This window comes from Zalophus californianus, chromosome 9 (assembly GCF_009762305.2).
Source record: "Zalophus californianus isolate mZalCal1 chromosome 9, mZalCal1.pri.v2, whole genome shotgun sequence".
Classification (NCBI taxonomy): Eukaryota; Metazoa; Chordata; class Mammalia; order Carnivora; family Otariidae; genus Zalophus; species Zalophus californianus.
In genome coordinates, this window is record NC_045603.1 from 108,615,706 (window position 1) to 108,635,042 (window position 19,337).

Consider the following 19,337-nt stretch of genomic DNA (forward strand, 5'->3'; position numbering starts at 1 on the left):
AATACTTGTGTTTTCTAAAAATGCTGGAGATAATTATTGAAACTAATATATATGTATAAGTTCTTCCATGTGTGGCATTTAAAGACACATTCTTTGTAATTTGTAATCTCCATTCTCAGTTTGCAGAAAGGACTTGATTCTTGAGAAAACATACCAATGTAAAAAGTTAATAACAAAACTTGCATTTCATTTGCTTCCAATTAAACACCAAATGTCAGAACTTAATATCTTCAAAATCCATATTAAGCCACACACCTTGTGAGAAGTCTGATGATATTAAAATCAAGTATGGAAGTTCAAAATCTCAGTGAAGAGCTTGAAATAGATATTGGTAGTTTATCAGGGTTACCAGGGTGCCTTGTCTCATTGTTTTATTTCCCAAATTGAAAATTGTAAATTGGGTGTTACTGGATGGATGAGCATTCTAGTGCAGGATTATCGAACTATGGCCTATGGGCAAAATTTGGTCCATCACCTGCTTTGTAAATAAAGTTTTATTTAAACCTAGTCACGCTCATTTATTTATGTATTGCCAGTGGCCGTTTTTGTGCTACAGTGGCAAAATAGAGTAGTTGTGACAGAGGCTGCATGGATTGCAAAGCTCCAAAAGTATTTACTCTTTGGACCTTTCAGAAGTTTACTGACTGCTCATCTAGCAGAATGTCTGTCACTAACCCTGGGAGTTGTTCCCAGTCAATGTCAGGTAAACAGGCTGATTTTATTTCTGTTTATGGAAACTTTGGTGCATACATACAGACACCTTTCTGTTATTTATAACTGCTAAGGATTTCTTTTCCCACTTGTGTTGCTTATTTTAAGGTTGAGTGGCCCAACTGCTCATCCTACTTTAATTTCTTCTTACCATTTAGCCTCCCTCCATGTTGTTTAATCAGCCAATTATAGATGATGCCACAACAGGGTTCTGAGCTTCCTGTTGTCTCCATGTCTCTATGACCTTATGATGGTTTTCTTTTTTTGTCTTATGAATTGATGGAAAATACATAAATGTTCTTGGAAATATCATTTGTTCAAAATGACAAAACCATCTATGAAATGAGGATTGTAATTATAAATGCTTCTCATGTTCTGTAAATTTATCATACCATCCTTTAATTGATAGGACTTTTAGCATTGGAGAAGCTTGAATTGGAGGTAGGTAGGAGTGGGTTTTTTGGGGTTAGTTATGGTTCTGCTTTCCCTGGAATGCTACGTGTAGTTTACTAGGCATAGCGTTGTAATGTGAATGACCAAAGTGGTGCTGGCCCTTAGAACTTTATTACTCTGAGATTTTAAAGTGCTGTCACTGTTTGGTTATCAGAAGAAATAGATTGAATTTTAATTTTCATGTTATTTTGTAATGCTGTATTATGAAAGTTTAATTTTGAAATACTTTTATACTTGACAAAAGTTGCAAAAATAGTTGCATACACCCTTCATCCACCTCGAATATAAAATCTGACATAGCTATAGTACAATTATCAAAGTTAGGAAACTACTAACATTGAGTAAATACTGTTAACCAATCTACAGCCCTCATTTGAGTGTTGCCTCTTTTCTCCCGGTGTCCTTCTTCTAGTCCATGATCCAGGCAAGGACCTCATGCTGCCTGTAATTCTTGTTTCTCCTCGGTCTCTTCCAATTTACACGACTTCATCAGCCTTTCTTTTGCTTTCATCACTTTAATATTTTTAAAGAGTGTGAGTTATTTTATAGATTGTCCCTCAACTTGGATTTATCTGATGTTTTCTCATGATTAGATCAAAGATATGCATTTTTAGCAGGAATACCACCAAAGTAATTTTATTTCCTTCTCCATGCATTTTATCAGAGGGTGATATGACTCATTACTGGTGATGTTAACCTTGATAAAGTGGTGTCTGCCAAGTTTCTCCCCTGCAAAAATACCATTTTTCTCTTTTTAATGAAAAAGTATTTTGTGGGGAGATACTTTGAGATAGGCAAATACCCTGTTTCTCGTGATATGCTCACCTAGTGATTTTAGCTTCCATTGGTGATCTCACCTGCAGCAATTCTTGCTGTGGAGATTGCTTGGTGATGACTTCTATTTCCATCATTCCTTCTCTTTTTATTAAATCGAATGCTACAGTATGGAAGAGTGGTCTATTTCCACCATTAATTATTTCTTCAATTATTTATTTGTATCATTATGGCCTTAGAGGTATTTAGTTTGTTTTTGAGTTAAGATCCAGTTGTATCATTATTGACTTGTTTATGAGTTGTCCCAGCTTTGGCCATTGGGAGCTCCTTTGGGTCGACACCTGATTCCCTTTGATGTGCCTCTTTCACTTTCGAGTGCTCTTTACTTTTTAACCTCAGAGGTGTTCCAGGCCCATCATGTATTTTCTCTGCCCCAATCCTGGATTAACTATTTTTTTAAGGAGCCCTTGTTTATTTATTGGAAAATGGTAACAGAATCCAAGATCCGGGTGCTTGTGTTCCTTCATACTGTGTGTGGTTGCTTCTAGGACCTCTCAGTGGGGGGGAGCTAAGAACCACACATACATTAACATGCATTCATACCTATCTGTCCCCCTACCTACCCACTTATAAAAAAACAAGTGTTCATCTTGATGCCTCTAATTTTAATCTAATATCACGGAGTTTATTTCTTTATTTGTAACTTCTGTTTCTGACAGGGAGAATTTTGATACTCATTATCCAAAATAGTTTTCTTTTTATTCATTCCTGGTGTGTGTGTGTGTGTGTGTGTGTGTGTGTGTGTGTGTGTGTGTGTGTGTGTGTGTGTGTGTGTGTAGTAGTGTGAGGATTTCTAAACCATATGCTTGTGAGAAACAAGTTAATGACAGTTTTTTTTTTTGTCTCTAGCCTTAACAGTAAACAGTGAAAATAGTTTTCCAAAATTACTTAAGTCTTTTCCTTCCCACTAACCTTGTTGCTCCCATTTTCTTTTTCTTTCATCCCTGTTCTTACCAATTCCTGGGAGACAACCATATCTTTTATCCTTCTTATATTTCTTATGCACAAATGGGCAGACACATGTGTAGTTTTTACTACTCCTTCCTCCTATGTGAAAGGTACCTTATATCTTTTGCTATATATATGTAGTACTGCAGAGCATATATATGTATTATATATAGAAATGTATTTGCTTTTCCACTTAATATATCATTTACAAAAAGATTTAAATCTACCCCATCTCCCTTAGCATTCTGTAATATAAAACCATTTTATTATTTTTCACCAATAGAATTTCAGATATGAAATGCATAACTTAGAAATACAAAAGTAAAGCATCAAAACTCAGGGGAAGACGATGTCTTTGAAGTTTTGCTTCCTAAAACATAATATTCCTGGGTGCTTAAATGTCAGTATTTTTCCTCTGTAGATTTATGTCAAATGTGGTGTAACTTTAGTAGCAATTTTGTTTTACTTTATTTTAAATTTAATTTTATTTAGATTCTGCTAATTAATGTATAATGTATTAGTTACAGAGGTAGAGTTCAGTGATTCACCAGTTGTTTGGTGGCAGTTTTAAATGCCTTTGTTTGTAAATGCAAACGTATCTTTCATTTCTAGCTGGTAGCAGTGTTTGACGAGCAAGACCCACACCATGGAGGTGACGGCACCAGTGCCAGTTCCACAGGTACCCAGAGTCCAGAGATATTTGGCAGTGAGCTTGGCACCAACAGTGTTTCAGCCTTTCAGCCTTATCAAGCAACAAGTGAAATTGAGGTCACACCTTCAGTCCTTCGTGCAAGTAAGTGAAAGCTCTTTCTTCTCTACATGTTTCATCTTAATTTACGGGATGCCAACTCTTGTTATCCAGCCATGCTCCTGTGAATGGAATTCGTTATCTGTTTTTATCAAAAATTGATTAAGTTTAGAACCTGGGCAAATGTCTTTTGCTGGAGAGGTAGACAAGATGCTTCACATTTCAATACATTGGGCTTACTTTACTTCAGACTGGTAGACTTTTAATTGCTCACTAAAGGTAAATAAGGATAATAGTTAAAGTTATATTCCTGGATTTTTCTTTTTCTTTTTTTTTTTTTTAAAGATTTTATTTATTTATTTGACAGAGACAGCGAGAGCAGGAACACAAGCAGGGGGAGTGGGAGAGGGAGAAGCAGGCTTCCCGTGGAGCAGGGAGCCCGATGCGGGACTTGATCCCAGGACCCTGGGATCATGACCTGAGCCGAAGGCAGGTGCTCAACGACTGAGCCACCCAGGCGCCCATATTCCTGGATTTTTCTTTCCATGTTTTTCATCTGAATGCTAGATCAAATAGGAAATAGAGGCCTTCACACTGAACTCAAACATAGCATCTTTGGTGGATAATCAACTTGGATACAGCCATTACTTGAACTTTATCTGAAGAGATGTCAGGGCCAGAATTATTGTCAGAGATCTGGAAGAGCTGCTATTAGAATACTGTCTCAAGGAAAGAAAATACAGGGCTTAGTGAGTTTATATGAGGAGCCCAGGGACATAGAGGACTCAAGTTCTAGGACACTTGCCTGAAGAAATCTGTCAGCTCTTCCTGGCAGGTTTACACAAAAGTGAAGAACTTTTGCTAAAAATAAATTTAGTGTTTGTAATGGTCTAATCTTATAATTGAGTAGTTTTTAAGAATAAGAAGGTCCATTTCAAGAAATGGGTAAGTCAAAAATCATTTATCTTTTAGTCACATCTAGTTAGAAACATTGCAGTTTTTCAGATGTTGTGTGATTTTACCAGTAGTCTTTTTTTTTTTTTAGATTTTATTTATTTATGTGAAGAGAGAAAGAGAGACAAATAGGGGGAGAAGCAGACAGAGGGAGAGGGAAAAGCAGGCTCCTTGCTGAGCAAGGATCGATGCGGGGCTCGTGGGATCATGACCTGAGCCGAAGGCAGGTGCTTAGCTGACTGAGCCACCCAGGCGCCCCTAATCTTACCAGTAGTCTCGTGTGATTTTACTGATAGTCATCAGTAGATCTTCATATATAATAGGTAATAATATATAATAATATACAAAATTCTATATAGAATATAGTTAGATAATATTTAGAATATAGTTTATTTTTTATAAAATTTAGGTTTGTACACATGTACAAACATACTTTAAACTAATTTTGTGGAACATTTGTTTACTGCATGGATATGCTCTTTTAAAAATCTTATCTTGGATTTGCTTTGGGCAGTGTTTTTCCAAATGTGAGGTGTGTACCATGTATGGTATGCAAGGTAATATATAAGTGGTACACCAGTTACCTTACTTTCTTTGATTGCATACCGGCTCATTAAGCCCATGCTCTAATGATTATCTTCTTGGAATAAACTCATTTATAAAAAGTGGATTGCCTAAATGTGATTTTTTTTTTTAATTTTCTGATGTAGTGTTCAATAATTTATCAGTTTTGAATAACGACCAGTGCTCATTACATCATGTGCTCTTCTTAATGCCCATCACCAATGACCCCATCCCCCACCCACCTCCTCTCCAGCAACCCTCAATTTGTTTCCCATAATTAAGAGTCTCCCATGCTTTGTCTCCCTCTGTGATGACTTCCCATTCTTTTTTCCCCTCCCTTCCCCTACGGTCCTCTGCCCTGTTTCATATGTTCCTTATACGAGTGAAATCATATAATAATTGTTTCTCTGATTGACTTATTTCTAAATGTGACTTATAATAAATTTTAATTAAATAATAGTACAGGTATTCACGTGCCTGGTATTTGGAAAATAGTGTCTTTATGTGAATAATTACACCCTAATTTATATAATTAAATACAGAGCTTTTTTGTGTGTTGTTGTAGTTTTTAATTCATGTTTTATGAAGGATGCACATTTAATTTAACTGCACCTTAAAAAAGTGTTAAGAGGAAAGGTAAATGCTGTCTTTATGTTAAGAAGAATTTGAATGGCATACTTTCCATCAATTTCTGTCTTTTGTTCTGGATGCAACAACATTTCTTAAACACCACCACCCACATTTGGCTGGTCCTGTGTGTTAAAATTTAAATGCTGTTTTTACACAAAATGAGTCCAGAGTTGAGTTAATAAGGCCTAGTCTTTATCAACAAGGAATTTATGTTTAGTGGTCTTCCTGATTTATAGATAGGAAAATAAAGAAGCCAGCAATATGTAGAAATTTGCTGAATTGAGGAATAATCAACTCTAATTAGGGGCATGGTTAATAAAAGATTTTAGATAAACTCCTAATGCTTACCTTGAAGAAAGAAAGTGATAACTTTCCTCTGTTTTCCAAGTCTTGCTATGATTGAATTCACTCCTCTCCTTCTTTGCATGAAGAACTGATGGAAGCTAAGAAAAGTATGCAATTTTTTTGTCACTAGAACAGTGGATATTAAGTTTGAGAATTAAGATAAAGCCTAGGTGAATTTAATACACAGAATTCTCATCCTAAGATCTTTTCATGCTTTTTTAGAAGTTGCCACTAATTTGTCCTTGTAGTACATATAAAGTGAGAACCTTGATTTAGTTAAATTAGTGGTTCTCAGATATGATTGATATTTTCCCACAAGGGACAGTTGATGATATCTGGAGATATTTTTGGTTGTCACAACTGATAAAGATTTGGGGTATACTCTGAGTGTCTGATTAAGGCCATGGATGTTACCAAAGATCCTACAAGGCATAGGACGTCATCCACATCAATTCTCCAGCCCAAAATGTCAATAGTGCTGAGGTAGAGAAACCCTGAATTAAATGAATCATTGTCCTTATGGTCAAAAATAGCAATTATCTAAGCTCAAACTGACACTTGAGAAGAATTTTCTTGAGCCCAGTATATTGAACAACATTCTGAGTAATGCCCTTAAACTGAAGGACGAAACATGATGACCAGCTAATAATGATATTGCTCATAGAAGGTAATCGAGAGACCATAATAACAAAAAAGAGGGAATTATGGGCAATATTACACAAACATATTTTATTAGAGTAAAAATACAAATTTTCCAAAATTCCAAAAAATGTGCTTTAAAAAATGAGAAAGTGAATAAAATAGACCACACAGTGAAAGACTATTTACATAAAAGCTTCTTATGTTGAAGAAATAAAATAAAAAAGGATAACCATAAAGAAGAATAGGTAGCTATGGGGAACAGAGACAATAAGATGGATGAAGTGGAATAGAAGTGAGGCAACCTCTTGTTTGTATATTTGGTGTTCAAACCATATTATATTTTATGTAATTATAATCAAATTTTATTTTAAAAATAAAATTCTTTATAATAATATTAATAGTTAAATAGTAATTCTTAAAAATCATATAACAGAACTACACATAAATTATATATCCAGTTGGTTGCTCACTCATCCACGAGTTAACTATTTCAGATGACTGTAAAACTTAGTAATTTATACCACCAAAGGAAGATCGGGGCGGGGGGGGGAGGACTGCCAAACAAACAAGAACCCTAAAACAGTTTGTTGTTGGTAAAATTGGTCCTGTTAGTCTTAGATTGTTGGGTGGATGTTATGAGGTGGAGCAAATGAGGAATTATAATAATATTCTAATTCTGTTATTCCTTGTGCCATCGAGGATCCAGGATTCAGAATATAGAAGAAAAGGGTACAGATGTAAGTTAGAGGAGAATAAGTAAAAATTCCATGGTCCTCAGTTTGAAAAAACATATAATGAATCTGTGGTATGTTTTATTACACACACACACACACACACACACACACAAGAAGGAGGGAGGAAGGGAAAATCCTGTATGTGTTCACTGAATATGTCTTGAATTAACACTCCAACCCAGTAACTGAGCATTCCTGATGTCCAGATTGTGTTTTGGAAATAGTATTTTCTATTAAGAGGGACCAGAGCTTTTTGGAGAAATGCTGAATTCTGATCCAGGCAGGAAATGCAGGAGGTGATTCTGGGTCATCCTGCCATATGAGAAAATAAGGAAAGCTATGAAAGGTGACTGGGGTTGTGTCAGCATTGCCCAGGTGTCATGTTGAAGCTCCCACTGGACCAAGAGGGATGATTAGAACATCAGGAAGGGTAGTAATAGCAATGCATTCATGAGTTCATAATGATAAATAAGTAAGCAAGGTAAGGGATGCTAGTGAACCAACTTATTATTTGGAAAACTGATAAAAGAATTAAAGAATAAGGTATATTTCCTGTATGAATGGTATTACTGGGTAACAAAATAGTAGATGAAGGGGAAGTTTCTCTATATAGAGGTATCCTAGCTAATAAATGAAGAAGCAATGATAGAAGAAGAATATTACTTTTTTGTCATTCCTGATGAAATAATGGATCGATGCATTTATCATCAATCACTGATAATATAAAAAGATAATAGTAAATTGGGAGTTTACTAAGTATTGTGATCTTCCTGATGGAAGAATATAACACTATGAAGTAGTCTTGGCAAAAGAAATTAAACCTAAATCCAATCAAGAATCTAGATCCAAATGTCAATTTATAGGAAATCCTGAACACTGGGAAGCATGTTAACACCATAGACATGCAATCAGTCAAGTCAAGATGGTGGGAAACTATACAAGACAAATGACCCAGATTCTTTGATAGATCAGGTGCAAGGTTGGGGAAAGAGGTAGAGAGGGAACACAGGTTAATAGAGACTTAAGAGACGTAACATCCAGTCATAATTTGTGAATCTTGTATAAATCCTGATTTAAATGAAACAACAACAACAAAAGAATAGCAGTCATACGCTGATTGGTGAGTTGAACACCGCTTGAGTATTTGATTTAAGCAATTATTTATTTCTTTTTAGGTGTGCTATGTTATTGAAATTATTTTCTTAAGTCTTAATCTTTTTGTAATACATAATGAAGTAGGTATGGTTGGAAATGATCTATCTGGAATTTGCTTCAAAGTAAACAGGCTGGGGTAGTGGGGAATGGGTAGCTGAGTGGCTATGTGGGATTCAGTATACTATTCTACTTCTGTATGTGTTTAAAATTACTCTAAATTAAAGTATGTGTGTGTGCACGTGTGTGTGTTTTTAAAGGAAACACGTACATAAAACGCTTATTTAAAACTTTCAAAGTTTATGTAATTCCTGTTTTCCTTGAACTTTGTTTCATTTAGTGTAACTCGAGAGTTTTAACTGAATATATTTTTAGGCTTGAATATCTTTCATTGATCATCTTTTCATGTTTCTCTGAAAAAAAGAAAATACATCTAAAATGTTAACTCTTAAATTTTTTATAAAATGCAAATATACTGGTGATCATTATTAGTACATAATTGATCAAAGTAGCATAAATATGCAATATAAAAAATTTGCCTATTAATGTGGAAATAAATGAGAACATCCAAATGAGAACAAGCTATTTATTCAGAGCTTGCCATACCAAGGCTATTTATTCAGAACTTGCCATAGCAAGGGATTTAACCACCATCACTTGTATTTGGCAGGCAGGGAAGTGGGAAAGCTTTATAGGAAAACAAAAGGGAGGCTTTAAATGTGCCCTGATGGTAGCTGTTGGCATAGAGTAGCTGTAGGTGGGCTACTTAGAAGCAGAGTATCCTTTATAATTGATTAAAGGTGCATATTTGACTTTCTCTGGTTGTTCCTAAGTTGAAAGCAGAGTCAAAAGTTAGGGAAGCTGTCAATTATTATTCAAATCCTGTCTATTTTGGGCTGACTGTTACAGGGGTTATTGCTTGGCTTCCTGAACTGGTTGTTGCAGATAGTAGTCTAATTTCCTGGACTGGTTACTCTAGGTAGCAGACTGGCTTATTAGGTTGGTTTCTGCAGATTGTGGGTTAGATTTTCATTTTTATGTATAGTCTGGTCATTGTCCATTTTTATTAATTTTTTTGAGAGAGAGAGAGAGAAAATGTGAGGGTGGGGGAGGGGCAGAGGGAGAGAATTTTAAGCAGGCTTCACTCCCAGCATGGAGCCCGACCCCCTCTCAATTTCATGACCCTGAGATCATGACCTGAGCCGAAATCAGAGTTGGATACTTAACCGACTGAGCCACCCAGGTGCTCCAGAAATTATTTTTATTATAAATGTATCTCTTTAAATGGGGCTTTCTCCCCAGACAGTACACTCTAATTGCTGAAAAATGTTAAATTTTTCTAGAATAAAAAATTGCTATCTGGGAAATCTTGTTCATAGAAGTGAGTAGAAGGGTGTAGATGGAGTTTATTACAGTGCTATTGCCAACTCTTCGACCTCCCTCCAAATTAAGCACCAGACATTATTTTGTCATCCTTCATCAAGTTATTTTTATTGATGTATCAGTGGAAAGACAACTGGCTTAGGTCTTCCTTTCATTTTGTTAAAAGCAGTGAACTAGAAACTCGTTGAGTGGCAAAAGGATTTGTTACCCTGAGTCATTTACTTTCTTAACAGCAAGGCCATTATTTCAAAATGTCCCTTTGTTTGGCATCCTGGAGGTTTTGTTTTTTTTCTTTTTGAGATTTTATTTATTTATTTATTGAGAGAGAGAGAGAGAGAGAGAGAGTCTCAAGCAGACTCCATGCTGTGTGTAGAACACCATGTGGGGCTTGATCTCACGACCCTGAGATCATGACCTGAACCTAGCCAAGAGTTGGATGCTTAACCAGCTGAGTCACCCAGGCACCCCATCATGGAAGTTTTTAAGTGCAGTGGTATATCTCATCAATTGTAAGATTCAGGATAGGTGATGCTTATTTTTTAATTTTTTAATTTTTTAAATGTGTGTGTTTTTTTGTTGTTGTTGTTGTTCCCCATCTTGTGAGGTAGAAAAGCTGTTCAGAGCATCCTTAGGACTTTCCTAGCTTCTAGGCACTTTTGTCTTCATGGACTCCTCCTGCTGTAATAATATCAATAATAAAAATGATATTCATATAATTTTAAATATTTCAGTATTTTATTTTTTCTGTCATGCAAAATTTCATAGTTTTCATGGGCCCTAAAAGTATCATTTCCATATGATGTGAGGAAAAAAATTAAAACAGTTTCTTTATCTCTCAAAGTTCATTTTGTTTTCCTTCTGATTTTAAAGGAAATTAAGGGACACCTGGGTGGCGCTGTCCGTTAAGCTTCCGACTCTTGATTTGACTCAGGTCATGATCTCAGGGTCATGAGATCGAACCCCGCATTGGGCTCTTCACTCAGAGAGGAGTCTACTCGAAATTCTGTCTCTCCCTCTGCCCCTCCCCCTGCTCACATGCACGCTCTCTCTCTCTAAATAAAAATAAAATCTGTTTTTTAAAAAAAGAAATTAAAGCATTTGGGCCTCTAAAAGCACTGTGGGTCCCAGGCATTGGGCCTCCTCTGCCTCCTGGGTATGTATCAGCCCTTAGGGCTGTTGACAAGGGAGAAATGGGTAGGGCCAGCATTTCACCTTGACCCCTTTATTTTAAGGACAATGGAGCCATTTCAGGGAAAGATGCAAATCTTATATGAAGATCTAGACCTCAAATCCCTGAAACTTTTGGTGGCCTGGCATCCCTTGGATGGTCTTTGCATCCTCTCAGGCAAAAGCAGACTTTGATTTAGAAATAACCACATACCAGGTAACCTGCATAAATGGTCTTTTTTTTTTTTTTTTCAAACTAGAGTTTGGGAACATATTCTACTTTATGCTTTTAACGTGAGCTTGCTATGCAAAAATTCCTTTCTAGCAGTAGTATAGAGTAGTACTATTCATGGTTTAGAAAGACTACAGACACCGTCACATCATTTTGAACATTTGGGCAAGTTTAGTTATCTCTCTTAGCCTCAATTCCTCAATCTCTAAGTGCCTGCCTCAGGATTGTTGTGAGTAGTAAATGAAGTCTTTAAAGTCCTAATACAGTATGGGGCACACAATAAGCACAGGTAACAGACAGTTGTAGAATGGTGATGATGATAAAAGATGTCTCTTGAGTACAGACTTGATGGATGTTTTAAAGGGTTGAGAAGTTACGGAACCCAAGTAAATAGGACATACATTCTTTTTTTTTTTTTAATTTTTAAAGATTTCATTTTAAGTAATCTCTATACCCAATGTGGGACTCAAACTCACAATCCTGAGATCAGGAGTCACATGCTCCATTGCCTAAGCTAGCCAGGGACCCTGATAGGACATACATTCTTGACTAGGACACACTGCCTCTCTTAGACACAGAATCAGACTAGAACTTTCTCTCTTAACCTCACAATTCTGTGATACATGTTTAACTCTCTCTATTTTTAGTGTTCTCAAACCCAGGCTTAGAGAGACCTAATGTGCTCAGGGGCACACATTTCCTATGCAAATAAATCATTGAATTCGAGTCTGGTGATTTTTTCACTCTGATTTTTTTTCTTTCTTTTTTAATCAAAGACTTTTTGTAGAGGTCAGACATCCCATGGTAGCCTGATCTTAGAATGGTGGCAGGATTCTTTTACACCCCAGAAATCTAATTTTTTAATATTTCTTCTGGAAGATCCAGACTGAAGATTCAAGATTCCTTTGGAACTGGCACATGCCTTAGTAATTCTAAAATTTCTGGAAATAGTATTGCTGTAGGAATGTTGAGAAAAGTATCTGATTTATTAGATTGGTTTACTATGTTTTAAGTCTTTAAAACATTTTTAACATTTCTAAGCTGTGTGAATTTTATAGTTAGTTTTCATCCATTGCTGGCAACATTTTATTGGAGTAGTGCTGTCTGATTAATTGGTAAGGTTTTACTAGCTTCCTAACTTTTAGAACTCAAAGAGATAGTAATAATTGTTACAGAAGGATTGGGTCCTAAAATTAGCACCCACTCCCCTTCCTTGATCTCTTAATTTTTTTTCTTACCTAAGAATATACAGATTGATTTTGCCTTGCTAAGAGATCCAAGATCTCTGGTTTAGAGATCTGTTCTCTTAACATTAACTGGTACTAGAATACTATTTTCTGGATTTGATTTAAATATATATTGAAAAATAGAAATAATATTCCTATTGTATTCCTTTTTAACTTGTGAAGTGGAGCATGGCATACAAATGGTATTCTCAGTATTTCAAATAATTACCTTCTTACTGTGCAAGTTCTATTCAGCATATAAGACTCATCCAGTTTTGTTGTAGATGCAATCTGATTATTACATGTTGACAAGGTCATATATCTATTAATTGGATTGGAGATGGGATACAAAATTGCTGTAATTATTGTAATTTTCTAGCTAATTGCAGGGTTGGTGGTGAATATTTTGCTTCTGCAAAATGAAAAACAGTATACCATCAGAAGTTGTTTTATGGGGTTTCAGACATTTTGTTTTATATCTTTGTTGCTTTTTGCCCACGAAGTATCTCTTTTGTATTTTTTTGTGTATTGATCTGCGTCTGAATGTCAGAGTGCTCATTGGAAGGGATCATTGGAAGCAGGCACAGGCAGAGAGCCCAGTAGTACTCTTAGCTACCTCTTTGTTCTGGTTGCCACGTTACCTCTATTGTTTATTTATAAATTGGAGTATCTCCTTTCAGACGTATAATAAAGGTTGGATGGGTCAGAACCAACTGGAAGCCGGATCGTCTTCACTGCTCTCTTGTCACCTGTGCCACATTAGAAATAGTCCCTGAAATAAGCATTTTTAAAATTAAATTCAGATTGTGTGTCCTTTTTTTTTTGGTATTAAAAAATAAGTGAATTATTTGTTAGCCCACTTAGTATTGATAAGATGGGGCTTTATTTTGCATACTCTCTCTCTCTCGTACTTTTGCTTTATTTAAGCTAAGCTAGCTTCCAAAGCTGGAAACCAAATTGACATTTTAAAAATAATGGTATGTACACAAGGTGCATGTGTTTGGAGGATTGCAGATGGGTGGGGACTGAGCTACTGAGGGGGTGTTGGGAGCTCACTGTGGAAGATGGTAAAAGCAGACTGATGTTTATTCCCTGCTGAAATATAAACTGGAGGCGCAGGTGAAAATTGCCAAACCTAATGAGCAATTTGGCAGATAAGACGGGCTGTCAGGCGACAACAGATCAGCAGCAGGCACACTGTCTGTGAACCAGCTTGTTTGTTCCAGAGGACTACATTTAAATACCATAAATAAAATCTTTTTTTTCGATATTGGTATCACAAAGATGCTTCCTTTATCCTTCAGTTTTCCAATTAAATAACCAGTAATCAACATATGGTGATTTTGGTTTGCAAATTATTTTAAACTTGTGAAATGTTGCATCCATGAAAAAAATGAACAAAATATATTTTCCACACATCAGTACCCAGGTAATATTAGGTTTTAAAATACACTAATAAAATATAAGTGATCACTTGCTTCATTAGGCTGAAACATTTCATCTGTGGTCTTTATGTTGGAACATTCCAAAGTAACTTTGTAGTCTTTTCAATGTTCCGTGTCATTTCTATCTGCTTACTTTACCAAAGAATCCTTTCCTTCCCATTGAGCGCATGAACAGTTAGACACGTGCATGGCTTCTCCCCTTTGAGGCTGTCAGTATATTACATTGTCTAAGGGGCATTTGAAAAAGATATTCATGTCTTTGTAGAATTGTAGCAGTCCCTAAACTTCGAGGTCTGCCTGCCCTATTTTTACTGTTGGGAACCTTAGTCTCAAGTAAACGAATGCAGTCTGTGCTTATGGCATAGCAGTGGCTCAGGGCTTCATGATCAAGACAAGCTGAGATACTGCCGAAAATGTATGAGCCCTTACTGTACCTCAAGATCCTTTTTGTTAGGTTTCTTTGTGGCATTTCCAACACCTGACTTGGAGTCAAAGCATCTTTGCATTTCCTATGTGGCATCAGTATTTCTGAGATATCTTTAAGCGGAATAAACATTTGCTCCTTACATTCTTTATATCTATGTGAAGCACTTAATTTTTAACAAATCCCTACACATATGGAATATAGTAGTATCTTAATGATAGTGACTCTCAGTCCATTAGTCAGAGGAGTATTCGTTTTTTAGAAATTCTCTGCCTCATGTAATCACGTGGACTGTTAGCCTGTGGTTAGCAGGTGATCCTTGGACAGTGTTTTCATCTGAAAAAGCTTGCCTGTAGGGGGTTCACGGTGCTGCCTCGGCAGGATCTCCACACCTCTGACACAAGGCACTTGAGGAAGGGGTGAGTTACAGGCTTCACCAGAAGTTGCCTTTGAAATTAGACCCAAACCATGTGGAACTGGACCCCTCTTGCATGAAGCTCTCTATATCCGTCAAAACCTGCTGAAATTGTAAGAGAAGAACATTTCTTACAGATTTGTTTTCCCCCCAAAAGATCTCCCCACTGCCTGAACACTTCTTCCTTCCTCCCTCTTTTTGCCCTTGGCTATTATTTTTTACTTGACCCTGAGGTCTTGCCTTGTACTCTTGCTTTTGTATGGGATTCTATCTTATTTGCCCAATTATATTATCTGTTTATCAAACGCAGAAATTTTTGCTGACACTGGAATATTTGTAAAGGTAATGTAGCTATGGATGTATTAAGAAAGTACAGTTTCAATCAAAGCAAGAAAGCCCATTTCCAAATGGCAGTAAGAAGTGTAATACATAGAGAAAATAATTGTATGAAAATGTTTTAGTAGACAAGATTAGATTGTAAACAAGATTTCTCTTTCATTTTCCCATTCTAACCAGATATGTAGGTTCTTTTTTCTGTTAGCGCGTGTCACAGAGAGACCCATATTGTGGATTATTTTGTCAGCATGAAAGCCTGGCAGATAAAATCTTTTCTTCTCTTGGGCGCCTGGGTGGCTCATTCGTTGAGCGTCTGCCTTCGGCTCGGGCCATGATCCCAGGGTCCTGGGATCGAGGCCCACATCGGGCTCCCTGCTCAGCAGGGAAGCCTGCTTCTCCCTCTCCCTCTCTGCCTGGTTGTGTTCCCTCACTCGCTGTCTCTGTCAAATAAATAAATCTTTAAAAAAAAAAATCTTTTCTTCTCTTCTTGCTGCACTTGATATAGATCTCTTGTTAACTTCTTGAGACTGTGTTTGCTTATTTATTCTTTTCATTGCTTTTAATGTCAGAAATGGCTTTGCATTCTCAGTTGTGTTTGCTCCTGTACCCGGCTGGAGATGGGCTTCAATATCTCAGAATCATTGTGTCAGTCCCAAGTAGTGAAGGACCGAGAGGAAGCTACACAAAAGGCACGAGGCACTTGGTAAATGCACCTGTGATATTTTAACCCCTTCTGATATTTTTTTTTTCTTGGAATGCATAGGTTACTACCTATCTCTGTGAGGGCCACACTTGAAAGAAAAAGCTTAGGTCTGTATCAGTGTGTGAATTCATTGTTACTTTGGATTTACTACATTCATTTATATTGACTTATAAATTAATCCTATATCAATTTTTAGTGATCAGTTCATTCCCTACATTTCAACAAATAGTGTTTCTCCTTTATAATCTGGTTGCCGCAGTGTGTGCACCTAGTATGGCTCAAAATACGAAAGCGTATTCATGCTCAAGGAACCCATCTGAGAAAGGATTGATAGTGCCTTCTCACAGAGATCTTTTTTCTTCAGCTCTTCCCATGTCTTACGTTTGATGCTTCCTTTAAATATTTCCCTTATATTGGCAGTTGATAGCACTTAAGTCTAGAATTTTCAAACTTGAAAAAGTGCATTATGCTTTCACTGTCTCCTCTCCTTTCTCTCCTTGGTCTCCTCAGTCCAAACCACTGACCATCTCTCTCCTTAAATACTGTCACACCGTGTTCCCAGCACAGATTGCCTTTGTCTTTGTATTCTTTCTCAAAGTTGTAGAACGTTTTCTGCACCCTACGTTTTCTGTCAGTCCTGGGGATTAAGCAGCCACCATTTTCAGCTCTTTCTTACAGAGTGACGGAGAAATGCTGCAGTTGGGTTTCCACCAAATCATACAGCAACACTTTCTTGTTCGCAGAATGGTACCCGGGTAATAATTAGAAACTTACACGTATACATATGTTTGTATGAATATATGTATACATATGCACAGCTGATATTTAGTGAGCTTATGTATGGAAGGAGTATAAGAGTAACCTAGGAAAATAAATCATTTTATGAAGATGATCCCCATGTTTACAGATGGAAAATTACAATGGGATCAGTCTAGGAAGCCTCAGACCAGCCATAATATGGGAAAAGGCATTTCAAAAGAGTACTGTTGGGTTTACTCAACCTATCATCAATTTAATTAAAATATAGTTTGTAACATGGCTGATCCATTAGTTAATTTGTTATTTAAAGCAGCTTGAGAAGTGTTTATTTTAAATATAGAATTTGTGTTAATGAGTTGGAAAAGAGTATTCCATTGCTTGGCAGAGATGTTACAGCATAAAGATTTATGACTTAGTACAACGATCAGCTTGCATAAGAATATATGAGTAGACACTGATATTTGATAATAGCCCTTCTTTTGTAGCCAGAGTAAGGGGGTTGGGGCTGGGAGGCATAAACAAGGTCACTGATGAAAAAAATCCTAGGAGAAAACTACTGAATTCTGAGTACGGGTCTGGGATGCCTGGTTAAGGCTTGAGAGATTATGCATTTACTCCGAGGAGGTAAGGGAGAGCCAAGTGGGCAGGGGTATGTACGGGCCTGCATCTGTATCTCTGCTTCAGCTAGAAAGGTTACCAGTCCACAATTTTCATTTTTTCATTTCTGTTCCTCATCTAAAATTTGCCACCTCTTCTCTTCAAAAGTGGGACATTAGCTTAAATGGAGTTAATATAAAATTTATCTGCCCCCATGTTTGAAGAGCAGGGTATATATGGATTAGTTTTCTAGCCCTGCTATAACAAATTTCCACAAACTTAGTGGCTTAAAACAACACAAATTTATTACAGTGCTGCATTTCAGAGTGCTGTGGGGATCTCACTGAACTAAAACCCAGGCCTTGTCAGGGCTCTGCTTACCCTGGAGGCTCTAAGGGAGAATCCATTTTCTTGCCTTTTCCAGCGTCTGGAGGCTACCTGCTTTCCTTGGCTTGGGCAGTCCTTATGCCCAGCATCAACAGCCTGGCTTCTCTTTGGGCTCTTGCTCCTTCTGCAATCAGATCTGCCTGTGTTCTTCTGCCCTTCTCTTCCATTTTAAGGGCTCATGATTATATTAGGCCCACTTGGATAATGCAGGATAATCTCCTCAAGTCAGAGCCTTTACCTTCATCGCAGACAAAGGCCCTTTTGCCATGTAAGGTAACATGGCAGGTTCTAGAGATTAGCATGTGAACATCTTTGGAGGCCATTCTGCTGCCTACCACAATATGTATACATTTTAATATTGTAGATTGAAAAAATACTACTAGCATTTGTTTCAGTATGAAGGCATCATCTGTCCTGATCAGGTTACTCTGGGTATGACAATGAGCATCTAGCCTAAAAACACTCATGGGATGGTCATTTTGATTTAAGTACACAGGGAAGGAAAGTAATGAATACCTCCTCATTAGAAGTATTTCCTTGAGACCATTTTTTATTTAGTTAAGTCAAGTGGCACGATATTTATAAAAATATAACTCTAGCCATTGTTAGGGTTTGCTTGATAAAAAAAATCTGTAGTAACAAATTTGCTTAATATTTATCTCTTTTTCATAATTAAAAGAACTTTTCATAATAATTGGCTTGCAATAAGTGTGAAATTTTGATTAGAAAGATTATGTACAATTTGTGAATACTGAAAACAGTAGGCAATGTTACTGTCTTTCTGTACTCTCCCTTACTTGCTCAAGCTTCCCTCTTCCCTTTCTTATGTTTTATTTTGTTTTTTTTAAGCCATAAAAGTTATATAGATGCTTATTTTTAATTTATTTTTAAAGATTGTAATTAATTTGAGAGAAGGAGAAAGTGAGAGAGAACGTGAGTGGGGAGGGCAGAGCGGGAGGGAGAAAAAGGACCTGAAGCGGACTCTGGCACTGGTGTGGAGCCCCACACGGGGCTTGATCCCATGACTCTGAGATCATGACCTGAGCCGAAACCAAGAGTCGGACGCTTAAGCGACCGAGCCACTCAGGTGCCCCATGTAGATGTTTACTTTAGTTACATTCTAGACCTTTCCATAAAGGATCTGGAGAATGACTTTGAGGATTATTGCAGACATTGATGGTACTTATAAATATTAGGTGTAATTTTCATTATTTAACCTCAATATCAGGTTCCATTCTTGAGCTGTTTTACAAATTGCTAATCATTCTGTTTTGAACAGAGGCTTTAAAGTGATGAAGACTAGTTCTAATGATTCTTCATGAGTACATTTACCTACAGGCCTTTTTTTGGGGTATTACTTCACCTTGTTTTCTTATTTTGATTGTAAAGAAGTGGATTCGTGGGCATTTACCAATCTTTTAAAGAATTAAACATTTTCTTAAGTTTAGCATCCTTTTCTCTTTGGGTTTTCTTATATTTTGCTCATTTTGTGGCCACTGTGTACCTCTCTAGCTTTTAAGTTGTTATAAAGTGAAGAATCCTATCTTC

General features: G+C 36.7%; 1 protein-coding gene across 9 annotated transcripts in view; it reads left to right on the forward strand.

Moving 5' to 3' along the window:
• The window catches only part of PARD3 (par-3 family cell polarity regulator), a 646,927-nt gene that overhangs the window by 258,476 nt on the left and 369,114 nt on the right, over window positions 1-19,337 (forward strand). For all 9 annotated transcript variants that reach the window (XM_027592712.2, XM_027592716.2, XM_027592715.2 and 6 more), the window contains exon 3: window positions 3,559-3,739. In XM_027592712.2, coding sequence (XP_027448513.2) covers window positions 3,559-3,739 — 181 coding nt within the window. The remainder of the gene's footprint in view (window positions 1-3,558; window positions 3,740-19,337) is intronic.